This window comes from Ochlerotatus camptorhynchus, unplaced genomic scaffold (assembly GCF_037179485.1).
Source record: "Ochlerotatus camptorhynchus isolate MF236.1 unplaced genomic scaffold, CSIRO-AGI_Acam_v1.1 ptg000503l, whole genome shotgun sequence".
Classification (NCBI taxonomy): domain Eukaryota; kingdom Metazoa; phylum Arthropoda; class Insecta; order Diptera; family Culicidae; genus Ochlerotatus; species Ochlerotatus camptorhynchus.
The window spans coordinates 4,778,237-4,792,132 of NW_027040988.1; the positions used below are offsets into that span (position 1 = coordinate 4,778,237).

Sequence of the window (13,896 nt, forward strand, 5' to 3'; positions counted from 1 at the left end):
GACCAGAATTATCTGTGTTTATAGCATGCACCGAAATTTTGTTAAACGTCGCTTCACTCACATATTCTAGCTCTAAAGCTTAAAAGCTACTGAATTCTTCTAAATCCTGGTCTCACAAATCATAATCTTTCTATCCGGAGATGAACCATCTTACGGCTGAAAATCTCTTAAATAAAGGAAATCGATCAATCAATCAATTGATCATACTATTTCCTCTCACTTCGTTTGTTTTCTTTTTTTTTGTCTATTAAAATCCAATTTCCTAAAATCAGTTGCTTTCTGGTCTATCAGATAGTCCCCAATAATTTGCACTATGATCTGCAACAACTGATCTGGCTTATTCACTAATTTCACTACTAATCAACAATAATGCACTTCAGTATTTTACTGTGCCTTATTTTTATCAAGCGATTTATTTCATTGCGCTCGCTCTCGCACTTCAACCCTTCGACTCGCCTTGCGGTCATCTGTACTTTCAGCTTTCCAATCGACCGTTCAGTGCAAAGCTGGTCTAGCCTTGAGTGTAGTATCAAATATAACTTCCATGTGTGCTACGAAGTTATGGTCTCACACTCCCCCTCGTTTTTCAATCTACGACTGAGCTAACAATATTCATGCGACTCACACTCCCACGCTATCTCTCTGATTCTTCAGTAGTGATGTCCTATTACTTCTCGATTAATAAATAATCATTTAATTGAGAAAATCGGACATCACTATACTCTTCAGCCACATTTGCTGGTCAATTCCTTCTAGATTAGTCATGTGCTACAGTCTGAAACAACTGGTCTCACTCACTCACTTATCAAACAGCGCTAAGGTAGATCACCTGTCTCGCTCTTGCTCTTCAGCCTGTAGGCTGGCGTAGCAATGTAGTAGTAGTAGTGCGCTTCAGTGTTACACTGGACTCGCTTTTTCCTGTAGCGCTTCGGTTTACAACCGGACTCGCTTGTGCTCTGCAGCTCATCAGCTGGCCTAGCAATGTTGTTCCTAATACGCTTCAGTATTTCACTGGACTCGCTTTTTTTTTCTCTAGCGCTTCGGTTGATAACCGGACTCGCTTGTGCTCTACAGCTCATCAACTGGCCTAGCAATGTGATAGTGCGCTTCAGTGTTTCACTGGACTCGCTTTTTCCTCTAGCGCTTCGGTTGAAAACCGGACTCGCGTAGCACTGCAGCTTCTTAGCTGGACTTGCTTCATCATAATTTGTTTCCACAGGTGCATCTTTAAACACAATTCATGAAATTACCTCTACGTACCGTATCCAAGTAAAATTATCCTCCATCTCTCCAGTCACCGATCTCTATAAAAAAATCGTACCGGCTGCGCCAAATTGTAGAATCACCCGATGCCTCTTGGTTCGTTCTGCTTCAACCAGCTACTGTCGTCCACCTCCAGTGATATTCGTATCGCAACTAACTCGATATCGCTTGTGATCATCCTCTCGTTCCTATAGTTCGCCAATACTACTAGACGAATACAGGGATGTATTCTAGCCCAACCATACAGAGGCGTACCAACAATCAATACGAAACTAACGATTTTAAATTGGCTCACCACTTTAGTAGCCTATTGGTCCCAAGCAAACGATTAACGTACCCTATTCTAGTTGAAATTCTATTACTACACTATGTTTGTTTTGATTCGCTATGAAAGTTTGACAGATAACATCAGGGGTGTGTGGATTCATGCAGAACATGCAGGGGTGAGTGAAATAGCTTGGGACTGCTTGGGACCGTTGTTCTGGTACTGAGTGAGCCAAAAATAATAATGATTTTCTTCGGGACCCAGTGGTCTTAGAGTTACCTCTATGGGCGTACCTCTGCATAACGTATAATATCAGTGCTAACATTTGAAAACGGCACAAAAGCCATTTGTAAACAAATGGTTTGTGGGCCCTTTACTCACTACTTGAAGTACACCCACGCGACACAACAGCAACATCGGGTAGGGGAAATTTTCCCCTTCCTGACGATGCTGTTTGTTTGCGTGGGCGTTCTTCGGGTAGCGAGTAAAGGGCTCACAAACCATTTGTTTACAAATGGCTTTTGCGCCGTTTTCAAATGTTAGCACTGATATTACTGAACTCTACAATACCCACTTCGTCTTCCAAGCTACGAGAATCGCTGTCAATTGATCAATGTCGAGCTCTTACGTATCAGAAGAGATGTTTTCAGAGCCTTAACCGTCGCCGATACTCTGCAAGGAAGAATCGAATTCTGCAACAAGTGAACATTAATGTTCAACCTCGATCACTACGCAACAGTCTTATGCTGAGACTTCCACTTCTTCGAACTAATTATAGCTTATGGAGCGCTATTTACGGCTTGCAGCGAGTGTTCAACCGAGTAGCGTCGATGTTCGATTTCCACTTGACACGGAATATGCTTCGCCGAAGATTCTCTGCCTTTTTTGCTGACCGAAGGCGCTTGACGCCCAACAGCTATATGTGTAAAATTTAAGACTTATAAATTTTTAATAACTTGACAACGCTTTCCTAGTTATTTTCGTTTGTAACTGTAGTATATGTAGTCTGTTTAATATGTACTTTTTTTACAACACATTGGGACTATTTCTAGTCTGCTGATGCAAACATAACAAATAAACAAATACACAGGTCAAAGTTCAAAAAAACAATATTCAGTTGTTCACTGGATGGTTCCCTTTCTGCCGTCTATCAGCTATACGATGACCCGATTAAAATTTGCAGTGAAATAAAAATTATAATACGTGCAAAATGTTCACCAAAAATGTGTATGTGTTCACGTAGGTTGACGTAGTTAATATTCATACCTTTTTTTATTCGTCCCAATGCATCATTCAAATAACCTATTCTGAACTTTCAAATTTATTTATTTATTTATTTCGTCAACCAACGTAGACTAGTACATATGAGAATACAGTTTTGTTTTCTTAAATTTATTTATTTATTTCGTCAACTTTGGACAAAAGGTTAAAAGTATAATTTTTTCTTTAATAAAAATTAAGCAGTGTCAGCTTTCCTATTTTTTATGAGTTATAATGCCTTATGGAGTAAAAATATTGTTTTAGTTTATGCCGAGACATTGTAAAGTCAATGGTTTCGCAGTATTGATTGTAAGAGGCCATCATGCGGTTTAATGGCCCATATTTTGCATAATTTGTACGATGATGTTTTATGGCAAATAAATTTCGATTTCGGATATATGCAAATATGTTACGACATTGATCACAATGAATAGCGAATTCGTTGATTATTCAGTTTGCTCGTTTGTTTTTAAAACCTAGCTCAGGTTGAGGTTCGCACTTTCCGAAAGTTCGGTTTCGCACTGATAATAAACGAATTCACTATAAATTTAATCGACGAACACGTGACTGCACATAAAATGCGCGCGAAAAGCAAATCGAATGCAACGAGAGAGAGAAAGTGCATCACACTAGTTGCATTTTCACCAAGTTCTCTCCTTAGCAAAACCATCAATAAAGCTCTCCTCTCGCTCTCTATCGTGCGGGTAGGAACGAAGTGGAAGTGAACCAAAACACAACAGAGAACGTATGAGAGAAACGTCAAACCCCGATCGGCACATGGTGTTTATTTATCACGCATGTTGCGGGTGTGTTTTCATGAAAAATCGTTCTATTTTCCCCGAAAAATAGTGTTATTTCAATAGTTTTCGCCCATCAAAGCAATGAAGTTTGCTTATAAGGTAAGATTCAACATTACGCCATAATAAATTGCTTTTGAAAGGTAATATTTACGTACAATTTCAGTTCAGCAACCTGCTCGGTTCCGTGTACCGACAGGGTACACTACTGTTCAGTCCCGATGGGAATTCCGTCATCAGCCCAGTGGGCAATCGGATCACGATTTTCGATCTTAAAAAGTATGTCGAAACTTAGCTTAGCTGTAATTTCAAAACAAGTTAATGAGAAATCCATTTCTAGCAACAAATCGCACACCCTTTCGCTGGAAAGCGAACACAACTACACCGCCCTGGACCTGTCGCCGAATGGGTGCACCCTGGTGGCGGTCAATGAAGTCGGCGAAGCGCAGATGATTAGTATGATTTCTCGCACCGTGATCCATCGATACAAGTTCAAGGGTGAAGTAAAGTACCTTCGCTTCAGTCCGGATGGCAAGTTCTTTGCGGCGTCCGTGAACAATGCGGTTCTGATATTCCGAGCTCCGGGTGAACTTAGCGGGACATACAATTCGTTTGTGATTCAACGAGCCTTCGAGATTGCGTATGATGAGACGACGTTTATTGATTGGGCTTGTAATTCGAAGATACTGGCCGTTGGTTCGAAGGACAATTCGGTTCGGGTGCAGGGTGTGGAATTTTTGAAAAACTTCCGTCCGTTTATTCTGGGTGGCCACCGGGATGGGATTGTGGGTTGTTTCTTTGAAGAAAAGACTTTGGATGTGAATACGATCAGCAAGGATGGACTGCTGATGCTGTGGGAGTGCAGCACGGATGTGGAAGATATTTCAACGGGGTACAAGGACGCCGCCATTGAAGTGTCGGTCATGAAGAAGATTAAACAGGACGAAAAGGAAGAACAGGAAGATGACATAGGAATGGATAAAGATTATGAGAAGTCAGGAAAGGACGAGGATGAAGATATTGAACACGTTCAAGGCGACTTTGATAAGGACGAGGACCGCGATAAGAAGGGACGATTGGTGAAGAAGGAACCCAAGAAGGATTTCAAGTACAAACGTTTGGCTCGACACTACCTAGCGGATGAGGCACGGAAGGAGAATCCAAAGGCGTACGTTACTACCGCAGCATATCACAAGCAGATGAAAATTCTCATAACCGCTTTTTCGACTGGAGTTTTCTATCTCCACGAGCTTCCCGATGTCAACATGATCCATTCGCTTAGTATATCCGATTTCAGAATCGATTCCGTTACTTTCAACAACACCGGAGATTGGATCGCTTTGGGAGTTTCGGAACCCGGTCAGCTGTTGGTTTGGGAGTGGCAAAGCGAACAGTACATCATGAAGCAGCAGGGTCATTCTACGGGATTGAATTGCGTGACCTACTCACCCGATGGCCAACTACTGGCAACGGGCGGTCTGGATGGAAAGGTCAAGCTATGGAACATCAGCAACGGGTTCTGTTTCGTAACATTCACCGAACATTCCAGCGTGGTTACAGCGGTCGAATTCAGTGGGAACAAGAAATTCTTTGCAAGTGCTTCCCTGGATGGAACCGTCCGCGCTTACGATATTGTTCGGTATAGAAACTTCCGGACGTTTACGTCTCCGGAACCGGTGCAGTTTGCATCTGTCGCTGTGGACCATTCTGGAGAGTTGGTTGCCGCCGGGGGTCAAGATGTGTTCGAAATCTATCTATGGTCTATGAAATTGGGAAGACTTCTGGAAGTTCTCAGCGGTCATGAAGGTCCGGTTGTGACTTTGGCCTTTTCTCCTGTGGCCTCATCGTCGACCATGGTGTCCGGGTCCTGGGACAAATCGATTCGCGTGTGGGATTGTTTGGAAACATCCGGGGCTCATGAAACCATCGATGTGACATCCGATGTGCTTTCCGTGGCTTTCAAACCAAATGGAGAAGAAGTTGCAGCTGCTTCTTTGAATGGCCACATCACGGTGTTTCATGTGAAGACCGCTCAACAGTTATCTTCCATCGAAGGTAGGAACGACATGGGTGGAAGTGTCTCTGCAACGGATTTGAACACAGCCGAGAAGAACCTCATTGGAAGGTAAGCTCAGTTCGATTTCACGTAATTTGACTGATCTGATGAGATCTTACTTTTCAGAGCATTCACTTCCATCTGCTATTCAGCCGATGGTGAATGCATTTTGGCTGGCGGTAAGTCCAAGTACGTCTGCATCTACAACGTGAGGGAAGCAATTCTGCTCAAGAAATTCCAAATCACCCAGAATCGAAGTTTGGATGGAATGGATGTAGGTTTGACACGAATTAAGTTTGATTTTTTTCGCTAAGACCGATTTTCCTTTCAGGAATATATGAACCGCAAAAATTTGACCGAGTTTGGAAACATCGCCCTAGTCGAGGAGCGAGAAAGCCTAGAAGGTGGTAACGTGGCCATCAAACTACCCGGAGTAAAACGAGGTGATCTAGCCGCACGGAATCAGAAACCCGAGGTGAACGTGTTTGCAGTTCGGTTCTCCCCAACTGGCCAATCGTGGGCCGCTGCTTCCACCGAAGGTCTGTTGATGTACTCCTTGAACAAGGGAATCGTTTTCGATCCGTACCAACTGTCGGTGGAAATTACACCAAAAGCGACTAGGGAATTGCTGCGGAAGCAGGACTACTCGGCGGCACTGATAATGGCACTGAAACTAAACGAGAACAATCTAATCCACGAGGTGATCGAGAAGGTGCCTTACAGTGATGGTAAATGATGTCAATCTATCGAAATCGCAAACAATGTTAACCACCATCGCTTCCATTTCAGTGGAATTGATAATCCAATCCCTACCGGACGAGTTCGCCCATCGTTCGTTGAAGTTCGTCTCGAAGATCGTGGCCTCCAGTCCACACGTTGAATTCTATCTCAAATGGTCCAATCTGCTGCTGACACGGCTGGGACAGCAGGAGAATGTCCTGACCCAACAGACTCTTTTGTTGCTTCACCAAAACCTTAATCGGAAGTATGAAGCATTGAACAAGATGTAAGTTTACGGAATTGAATACGTTACACTTGGGAATGACTAATCTTTTTCTTTTGCAGATGCGATTTCAACAAGTATACAATCCAGGTACTGAAGAACATGAGCCTGCACAAGGAAAAGGACGAAGAGAGGAAGCGATTGGAGAAGATTCAAGACGGAGACGATGGTGAGGTAAGTGATAGTGAGCTGATGTTGATCGATCGGACTGGTACTAGAAACGAAGAGGACAGTGATGAAGATAGCGAAGCAGACGCTTCGGAGGAATAAATAATCGTTGGACATTTAAAAATGTATATTTTAAAGGATTTAGGTATCACCTTCCATTCATAGAAAAAAAAATCATCCCCAGTATTCTATTTCCTTTCTTAGGTTCTCTTCATTTCATTTGCACAGAGAGTCACACCACCACGACGTGACTTTTCTCACTTCACTAGTGACAAAAGTCACTTTTTTTTTTTCCTTTGGTTTGTTTTTGCCGTCGATCTTGTTTTCCGTGCTGAGCACCAATGCTACCGACGTGCCAGGAAGGCAGCTCCCACAGCTGGACCCTACCTATCGACCCATCAACTCATGAACCGGGGACCAACGGCTTTACTTCCCATCCGAAGAAAAAAGTCACTTCGACTCTCGAAATAACCCCCATCCAATATTAATCGGCTCACACCTTCGTCGAAGTAGTTAACGGCTTCATCAATGGAGGAACACAAGTCAAGCGACTGCCAATCTACCTGGGCCAGTGAGCGTTTTCAATGCAACGAAGTCAGTTACCTATACGAAAGTCCAGGCTTTCTAGATCAACGATGTCTTCATAGAGAACAATCGATTGATGAACGCTTCCAGTGGCGCCGGTGTACACGGTGAAAAGTTGTCACATCTATTTCAAATGCTCTTGCACTTGACTCAGTCTGTCATGCGGCACTTCGAATCAAAGTGATATATATCATTGATTTTCAAGTGATTTGAGTTTTGAAACAAAGTGATTTGTCGTTGAAAAATATGTACTTTATAACACCTTTAAATCAAAATGATTGTCGTTTGAATTGGCACCACTGTTTTCATCCATTGAATCCAGCCCAGTGGCAGGCGCGTAGGCAACATGTTATACAGTGACAGCGGGCCCAGCACAGCAAAATAAATGATTTGAGCCCGGGACATGCTGCCTACTGTCAAACGCTGCTGTTGGTATAGGCCTTGTCACTGGCCTGATTGAATCTGATTAATTTTACTTGTGGAAGCAAATGTCAAAAATGCACTTGCCAAACATTACTCGCGAAGATGGCAAGTCGACAACAAGTGAAATAAGAGTAATAATGCGATAATTCTCCATTTTCACCCGAAATCATTTGCATTCTAGAGCGCGAGTATTGCGAAATTGTTCCTGTATTCAATAATAGTGGAACAACTGAACGTTCGGTAAACAGTTCGGTGAGTTTTCACAGATATTCGTTGAAAAATTACAGGAAAACTGTGAAAAATCACCGAACTGTTTACCGAACGTTCAGCTGTTGAGATTTCGGTAAAATTTCACAGATTTCGGTAAAATAATCTTAGTGTGTACTTCTACTACAAGCCTTGCAATGTTGTTCAATATCACTTGGAAACATGTGATCTGGGCAGTAATGTGATACATGTTCTAATGTCATATTCTGAATAACAGTGCAGTACGAACAAGGCAAATTTTTTACTTAAACCAATTTTCAGCAAACATGAAATCCAACGATAAATTAGTTAAACTTAAAATGATTGATTGTTACTATCAGCCTATCAGTATGGTTGTAATTTCGAGTTCAAAGCACAGCACATCAACAACGATGTGCAATACAATCTATAATGAAGTGATTTGCTGTTGATTTCATCGTGGAATTGCAATGTTTGGCAAGTAAAGGGTGATACGGTCAAAATTTGGTCAAGGGAAAACGCGTGTAAATCGGTGAAATCGTTTATTTAAAAAATCAAATTAAATTTCTTTTTCAAGTTCAATTAGTATAAAATTCAGGAAAAATATTCAGTTAGGCTTCCGCTTTTCCAAATCCGAATTGCCGGGCCTTACGCTTGACCCCTGCCATCAGATTTTGTACAGCCACCTTGTCCACCTTCTTCGCCGCAGAAAGCCAGTTTGCCTTGAACTGCTGCTCGCCCTTAGCAGTTTTTTTGGTCTTCTTTAGGTTCCGCTTGACAATAGCCCAGTATTTCTCAATTGGGCGGAGCTCTGGCGTGTTGGGAGGGTTCTTGTCCTTGGGAACCACCTGCACGTTGTTGGCGGCGTACCACTCCATGGCCTTTTTACCGTAATGGCAAGATGCCAAATCCGGCCAAAACAGTACGGAACAACCGTGTTTCTTCAGGAAAGGCAGCAGACGTTTATTCAAACACTCTTTCACGTAAATTTCTTGGTTGACAGTCCCGGAAGCTATGAAAATGCTGCTTTTCAAGCCACAGGTACAGATGGCTTGCCAAACCAGATATTTCTTTGCGAACTTTGAAAGGTTCATGTGCTAGAAAAAATCTGCTACCTTTCCCCTTCCTTTTGCCGTATAAAACTCCTGTCCCGGAAGCTGCTTGTAGTCGGCTTTGACGTAGGTTTCGTCGTCCATTACCACGCAGTCAAACTTCGTCAGCATCGTCGTGTACAGCCTCCGGGATCGCGCTTTGGCCGTCGTATTTTGTTTATCATCGCGATTTGGAGTCACTACCTTCTTGTAAGTCGATAGTCCGGCTCGTTTTTTGGCTCGATGCACGGTTGTAGACGATACACCCAGCTTATTTGCGGCATCTCGGAGAGAGAGGTTAGGGTTTCGCTTGAAACTACCGGCAACTCTCTTTGTCGTCTCAGCGGCTTCCGGTTTTCGATTTCCCCCCGATCCAGACTTCCTGGCTGTCGACAAACGTTCCCCAAACACTTTAATTACATTTGTAACGGTTGATTTGGCAACTTTTAGCGATTTTGCCAACTTTGCGTGCGAGTAGCTCGGATTTTCGCGATGCGCGAGCAAAATTTTGATACGCTGCTCTTCTTGCTTGGACGGCATTTTGACAACTGAAGAGTGAATTCCAAAATCAAAATAGGAGCAACATTCTACACACACACACCTTCAAAATGAGGGGTGTTCAGGTTTTTTAAATGCAAAATTGAAAGAAATACGTCAAGTTGATATTGACTAAATTTTGACCGTATCACCCTTTAGTGCAAATTCAGCAATACAGCAAATCACTGTTGTTTTTCTACCGTTTAGTGGTAAGCGTGATTGCAGTGTGCAGTGTATCAAAAAGCGGGAGAACATTTTCGTTCACCAAGCGATGCTTGTGGATGCCCTTCACACGGGTTTTCTATGGACACTCACACCATCAAAGCATGCTGCCAATATAAACTTCAGGCAAAGCTTGCCTTCTACCGCTAGGTGTGCTAGTGTTCACAATATAATATGAAGCTACTTTTGGATCCGAAGTTCCACTTCTGTTCTGTGGTGATTGCCTCACACCCCAAAGGGCGTGGGTTCTACCCCATTTAACCACAAACGTTTGGTTACTGGGTACATTATCAAAGAGCTATGGGGGGGATGAGGCTGGCAGCAAGGCGAGCGAACGTTCAATGAAAATTTACTCTTAAACAACAATAATTTATGGTGGTCCTGAAAAGGACCGTTTTGTCGTGATGGTTGAGTATTGCTGAGCTATTAGGGTGTTCAACACGGATGAGGCTGGCGAGCTGTATGTTGTTTGGAACGAGGGTGACACGTTTGACATAGATAGCCCACAGCGGCTCACGACGAGCAGTAGCAGCAACAATCAATACGAAACTATCGATTTTAAATTGGCTCACTACTTGACTAGCCTATTGGTCCCAAGCAAATCGATTAACGTACCCCATTCTAGTCAAAATTCTAGTACTACACAATGTTTGTTTTGATTCACTATGAAAGTTTGACCGATAAAATGAGGGGTTAGTGGATTTTCCTATGTTTCGAGGGGTGAATCGATTAGCTTGAGACCGAAGATAGTACCAGAGCTGAGCCAAAAAGTTGACCACGTTTCTTCGGGACCTATGGTAGCAGCATAGAGGTAACTCTAAGACTAGAAGGTCCTGAAGTAAAGTGCTCAAGTTTTTGGCTCAGCTCTGGTACTATCTTCGGTCCCAAACTAATCGATGCACCCCTCGAAACATAGGAAAATCCACTAACCCCTCATTTTATCGGTCAAACTTTCATAGTGAATCAAAACAAACATTGGGTAGTACTAGAATTTTGACTAGAATGGGGTACGTTAATCGATTTGCTTGGGACCAATAGGCTAGTCAAGTAGTGAGCCAATTTAAAATCGATAGTTTTGTATTTATTTTTTGTTAGCAGTGCAGCTTCTTCCTCCTTCTTCAGTGGATCGAGGGCTCTTGAGGGCAGCTTTGATAGCTAGCTGATTGTGGCAAGCCTTCGCTGTTTACTTGAGAAACATGAACAACGCTACGTGCCGAAAGCACTGCTGCTGCTGATGACGAACAGACACCATCACTCACCACACGCGGTGATAAACACCGTTTGGCGAGACCGCATGGAGTTCGATTTGGAAATCTGTGTTAGGTAAAGCGCTTTTCGCAGGCAATCGGTGATAATTTTAATCATCATAGCAACAGTTGCACATTCGTGCGATTTTCAATACCATGAGCCCCCGCTAATATGAACGACACTACATTCATATTAACGGAATTCATTTTTAATTTGAACTTCTAGTAACCCTATGACCATCAGAAAGCGAATTTCTGGTAGCCTCATATGTTGGGGCTTATTACGGATGTCACTTCACGGTGAAAATTTGTCACTTGTAGTCACGGTGAAGTGATTCCCATTTGATTTGTAAGGCAATCATGGCTCTTATTATGAGTATCACTTCCTTATCACCGTGTAGTGACACCCGTAATAAGGCCCGTTTTTTTTGTTTTGATTCTGCGTTCCGTTTCACATTATTCCATTTCACTTTACTCTACTGCATGCGCTAAATGGCCTTTGAGCTATTTTTAGTTTGCACGGTGTGCAGACAAGCAATTAAAGTGTTCATATTAAAAACGGTCAGATTACCGAGAATCAACGGTACTGACTAGAGAGGGTCTAGTATGAGAGAGGAGTGGATTCAAAACAAACTGCCTTGGCAACGTATGTCTAGGTGATTTCTAGCAACACTGCCAATGCAATCAAGATAGGCGCTGCTTGATCGGCTCTAGCTTTGACAGCTCGTTTGGCTCAAAACCAGCCAGTCCCGAGGGGAACGACTCTATCTACGATGCAGGAAATATTGTGTTTTGCTGTGGCTAGCTGCTGAGTAGATAGAAAGAAGATTTATCACGATTTTGAAGATTTCCTGCAAAAAGATGATGCGCGATGCAAGTAGATGCGAGAAATGAAAGAAGATTTTTAAAGATTTAGTGTGAGAATTTTTTTTTTTTTTTTTTTTTTTTTTTTTTTTTTTTTTTTTTTAGGGGGAGGTAGCTCATCGATTCTTCCGGTTCGCCTCCTAGCATCGTGCTATAAGGTACCAGGCGATAACCAGGGTAGTTGATCGATAGCTCGATGACGTCATTTCGTTGGCGTCTGCAATGTGAAATTCTCATAGCAGGCGTTGACGATGGGACGTTGTCGAGTTGTTGAATAGCAACTATCGTGGTAACTCACCGATTACCTGTCGATCCGCCAAATTTGGAAAGACGTCTGCATTGAATTATCTCATATAATAATATTCCGCCCACTATATCACAAGAAATTGCGAGTAGCTGAGTGGAATGGAGATAAGTTAAGCATTGGGTACAGGACCAAGTCTCCGCTGGGTGGTGCCAAAAGATGAGCGCAATAGAATCATCAAGTTGCCATAAGGCACGGAATGAGACTATTGCATGGCTGGGTAGTCAAAGTCTTCCATTCGTTAGTCATTTCAGGTGGATTAGAACAGGTTTAGGTTTAGGGTGGGCGTTGGCCAGATTTGGATAGGATAGGATAATCCTAAATAGGACCTAGATTATTTAATACACTAGTAACCTCAACTTCTGTCACAATGTTTCATTGTGACTAATCAACACGCAATGGGTAAAATATCAAATTTGCGGTAAATTTGAAAAAAGGGAACTTGGAGTGTAGAGCGCACTGCCCACTGGACGATTCTGAAGCCTCACCAAGTGAGTGGGTTACGGGTTTATTTGATTGTACGTCATTTCCAAGTTATATATAGATACATTCATACCATTGGCATTTTGTATTTGAGATAAGACAGAGACAGATCGTTATTACATTTTTTTTTTGCTGTGCACTACACCACCGGAGCCAGCAAAGTTCAACAATCCATCGTTGCTTATGCCTTTGTTGTCGTTTGGAACCAGTTTTGCGAGGTAGGCGACGATTGTGCGTATTTCTCGCGTAACTTTTGAAAAGGGCCTATTTATAGCCTGAACAATACGTAAAGAGCAAATTGAAACATTGAACGTCGCGTGAAAGTGGAACTTAATGAAGGCCTAAGTACTTTTTCGTAGTTTTTAGTTTTCGGATTTGAAAGATCGTTGGTTACAGTGGCCTGCTTACTGAGCAGAAAAACGCGGTCCCAGGTCAGATTTATGGTAAAATCGCTTGTGTATCGTGTATTTTGCGAAACTCGTTGTTGTCGTTGGTTCCGGGTTTGAATGGATACACAAATTTGAGCAACGGTATTATGTGATATGAGGGGCTCGGTGGCCTTAGAGCAACCGTTTTTGCTTACTGAGCAGAACATCATGAGTCTAATCTCAGGCCCATCCACATTCAAGATTCGTCAATCGTTTTATTTGTTAATATGACTAAATGGTAATAACAGCAACTCGGTGATTAAAAAGGTGCTCGTCTGCCTAGTGGCAAACGTTTTTGCTTACTGAGCAGAAGACCGTGGGTTTAGTCCCAAGCTCCTTCGCGTTATATGATCGTTAGGACATCAATTCAGCTTATCGTTTACCAAAACGAACCCTGCTGCAAACCCAACCCTCTTATCCAACATCCCAGTGATTCCTCGTGGAAGTGCAGAGGTGTTCTCGGCTTCCATCAAAGCGAGTGTCATGTCAACACAATCCTTCATATTCCTTTCTTGACCTGTGTTCGGGCTCGGCCGGCGCTGGTATTGCCTAATTTAAGATCACCAGTTTTTACACATTGAGGATGATTGCTAGTCCCAAGCATCGTCTATTGGTTCTCTGTGTAATTACAGCTGATCTGGCAGTAACAGAGTAGCAACCGTGGGCGGTCAATCA

The 13,896-nt window shown here is 42.7% G+C and overlaps 1 protein-coding gene across 1 annotated transcript; it reads left to right on the forward strand.

Moving 5' to 3' along the window:
• The first annotated feature begins 3,577 nt into the window (after positions 1 to 3,577).
• Positions 3,578 to 6,939, forward strand: LOC135712685 (periodic tryptophan protein 2 homolog). Its single transcript, XM_065235617.1, has 7 exons — positions 3,578 to 3,687; positions 3,752 to 3,864; positions 3,926 to 5,710; positions 5,768 to 5,915; positions 5,973 to 6,369; positions 6,431 to 6,647; positions 6,707 to 6,939. Exons 1-7 carry the CDS (start codon positions 3,670 to 3,672, stop codon positions 6,912 to 6,914), a joined length of 2,886 nt encoding a protein of 961 aa, XP_065091689.1. The 5' UTR covers positions 3,578 to 3,669; the 3' UTR covers positions 6,915 to 6,939.
• The last annotated feature ends 6,957 nt before the right edge of the window (positions 6,940 to 13,896 follow it).

Coding starts and splice junctions, on each gene's coding strand:
- LOC135712685 (XM_065235617.1), top strand. Junction 5,711..5,767: donor GAGAAGAACCTCATTGGAAG/GTAAGCTCAGTT, acceptor CTTACTTTTCAG/AGCATTCACTTCCATCTGCT. Junction 5,916..5,972: donor GAAGTTTGGATGGAATGGAT/GTAGGTTTGACA, acceptor TTTTCCTTTCAG/GAATATATGAACCGCAAAAA.